General features: G+C 49.7%; 1 protein-coding gene across 1 annotated transcript; it reads right to left on the bottom strand.

Moving 5' to 3' along the window:
• On the bottom strand, positions 1 to 2,175 carry LOC128718853 (transmembrane protease serine 9-like). Its single transcript, XM_053812469.1, has 2 exons — positions 546 to 2,175; positions 1 to 488 (listed from the first exon to the last, which is right to left on the bottom strand). The coding sequence occupies exons 1-2, from the start codon at positions 2,113 to 2,115 to the stop codon at positions 1 to 3; spliced, it is 2,058 nt and encodes a 685-aa protein (XP_053668444.1). The 5' UTR covers positions 2,116 to 2,175.
• Between the last annotated feature and the right edge of the window lie 602 nt (positions 2,176 to 2,777).

Below are 2,777 nucleotides of genomic sequence, written 5' to 3'. Positions count from 1 at the left end.
TCAACCAAATATCTTCTTAATTTTGGAACTCGCCACACCATGTATGTCCTTCACCAAATCCACCTTCGCCTGCATCACGTTCTTGACGGCCGAAGTAATGGAGGGTTCGCGACTTTCGTTACTGTTCTCGCTAGAACCACTTTCTCCTGAACCACCCTTTTGCCTGTGAGGTCTACTGGTGACGGTGCCATGCTCGTGCGATCCATGGTGATGATGATGGTGATGCTTACGTCGACAACCCTTCGAGTTTTCCTTGGATTTCGGAGACACTACCTCGATGGTGTCGGATGACCCAGCCAAGGCACTTCGCAGTCGTTCCAGTATCCACTCGAGATAGTGTAGCACGTTGGCCATTCCGACATACCCGTACGGATCACACCGCTTGCGATACACATTGATCTTACCGATCACGCCAGTTAGTGTCCAGATGCCCTGTTGCGACTCTTCGTAGAACCCACCGCCTTGGTCACCGCGACACGCATTAGTACCTGGAGGGAAATGCAATTAGAAGAAGTGATTCGCATTTGGGAGACCACGGTTCTTACCGTTGCCATGTCCGGCACAAAACATCTTGTGAGCCTCGCGCTTGTCAAAGATGCGATAGATCGCACACAGTCCGCTGTCAACGATGGGCATCAGTGTAGCCTGCAGGAGGTCGGACGGATAGCCGTCGGGATCCGTTTGACCATAGCCCACAATAAGCCCGTTCGTACCGATCCGCAGTTCATCGTTTGTAGTGTTTTGCTGTCCAGCAGGCAGACATATAGGTTGTATGTAGTCATCGAACTGTACATCCACCTCTAACTTCAACAGGGCCATCGTGCTATCGTCGCTGGTTTCAATGTCCAGTACGCGCACTTCCCGACCAGTCAGTGAACTTTCCCACAGTTGGTGCTGACCCAGCTGCACGATGTACGGTCGCTTCCGGTGGTGCCAATCGGCGACACAGCTGGCCGCCGTCAAGATGTACCGCTGACTGATGAGCGTCCCACCGCAGAGATAGTCACGCGAACGTTTCGACACCACAAAGATGGCCGCATGCCAGGGCCACTCGCCAGCCATACTACGCACACCGTTCACGATCAGTGGTATCTTGTTGATCTTGCGCTTGCCACAGTCGGTAGGCATCTCCGTCGGTTTCTCGGCAGAGGCAAAGTCGTCTAATTGCACCAACTTGTCACTTTTAGACCACTGCCAGCTACCTTCCAGCACACTTCCGATCCAGCCTCTATAGTAGCGCAGCTTCACAAACGCAGCGTACTGCTGCGTATCACAGACGGCCATTTCTGTGTCACGCAAAGCGGTAAAGGACACGATCCCTTGCAGCTCCCAACGTGCGTTGCGATAGGTGACGAACCCACCGCCAGAATCACCATTGCACACGTTCGTTCCATTTGCGTACCCAGCGCAGAACATCCCGTCGTAGATTGTGTTGGAGAACACCTGTGTATTGCTAGCGAGACAGCGCGTGTAGTTGACGGTCGGCACTTCGGTCATGCGTAAATGGGTGGACACTTCATCAAACTCAGTATAGCCCCAACCGGGAACTTTGCCCATCTGCCTGTAAAAAGAGGCCGGATCTTCTTCCTCCGTATCTAGACACACCGGGAGCACGCGGTCGTTCAATTGTACCGGTCGTTCCAGTTCGATAATGGCTAAATCATGACGATAGGTACCGGTACGGAACTCCGGATGCACGTACACCCGTTTCACACCCATCTCCTGGCTACATCCTTCCACTGGCAAACCTAACTCATGGTAACCCAGCTGTAGCAGGAAGTTGTCCGGGCTCAGTGTGTAACCATTATTCGGATTAACCACACAATGAGCCGCGGTAAGCAGGAACCGGTTGCTGATGAGTGATCCTCCACAACTGTACACCGGGAAGCGGTACTCAATCTGGAAGATCGCTACATGCCAGGGAAATTCACCACGCAACGCTTCGGAGGAATGTTTCGGCAGACCGGAAGGATGCAACACGGGCAAACCACACTGTACATTACTGTCGTACACTCGGGTACACCGCGAAGCACCAAGCACAGGCCCCAAACAAATACCCAACACCAGTAACAACGGCAGGATTGACAGGGAACCAACTGATCGTGGTACACGCATCTTTGCAACTGATAGTGGCTGCTCCCGATTGCGCAGCAGGAAACCTTTGATAAACCATCCCCCCAATGGAAGCTGGAATTATGGCATATTTGTCATTTGTGTTGATTTCGGTGAATTATTACTTGTGCTGATTGCTGGCGAATCGCTACCGTTGGTCGGCGATGTTTACTATCAGTCTGTCAAGTGCGATGAGGTCAGCAAGCGATCCTCAAGTAGTAGTGCGATTTGCATAACCGTGTAGAGTTTCGTGCAGGGCGACGGTGAGATAATTGACCGGGACTGAGATTGCAAATTGTGGTGACGTTCTTGAACAAGAAGTGTGGGACGATGTTTGTTTGGAACGTACCGAATAAATATTGCCGCCAGTGAAATCTTTCCGAAGTGATCCTCAACGCTGTTTGTGAAGATAGTATGGTATTCCCCGACGGCGAAGTGTTTTACCGAATAGGTTAAAAGGGATTGTAAAAAAGTGCAGAATCACACTTAGTACAGTTAGTATATGTGTTTGTTGTCTTGGTTTTTATTTAATTTATGTTGATAAAAACAATTATTAACAAGAAATAATGTCTGAGTCTTGATCGAATGAGATTATTGGAAATATGTTAATTGTCATATGTAATCATCATTAAATAGTTTTCCATTTTTTTTAAATTAATGAAGAC

The sequence above is a fragment of the Anopheles marshallii genome, chromosome 2 (genome assembly GCF_943734725.1).
Source record: "Anopheles marshallii chromosome 2, idAnoMarsDA_429_01, whole genome shotgun sequence".
Taxonomy (NCBI): Eukaryota; Metazoa; Arthropoda; class Insecta; order Diptera; family Culicidae; genus Anopheles; species Anopheles marshallii.
This window is presented reverse-complemented; position numbering and strand designations above follow the sequence as displayed.

Excerpts from the sequence above, each read along its gene's own strand:
- LOC128718853 (XM_053812469.1), bottom strand. The coding sequence starts at position 2,115 with ATGCGTGTACCACGATCAGTTGGTTCCCTGTCAATCCTGCCGTTGTTA. Across the intron at positions 489-545 it reads TTGTGCCGGACATGGCAACG|GTACTAATGCGTGTCGCGGT; the intron begins GTAAGAACCGTG and ends ATTTCCCTCCAG.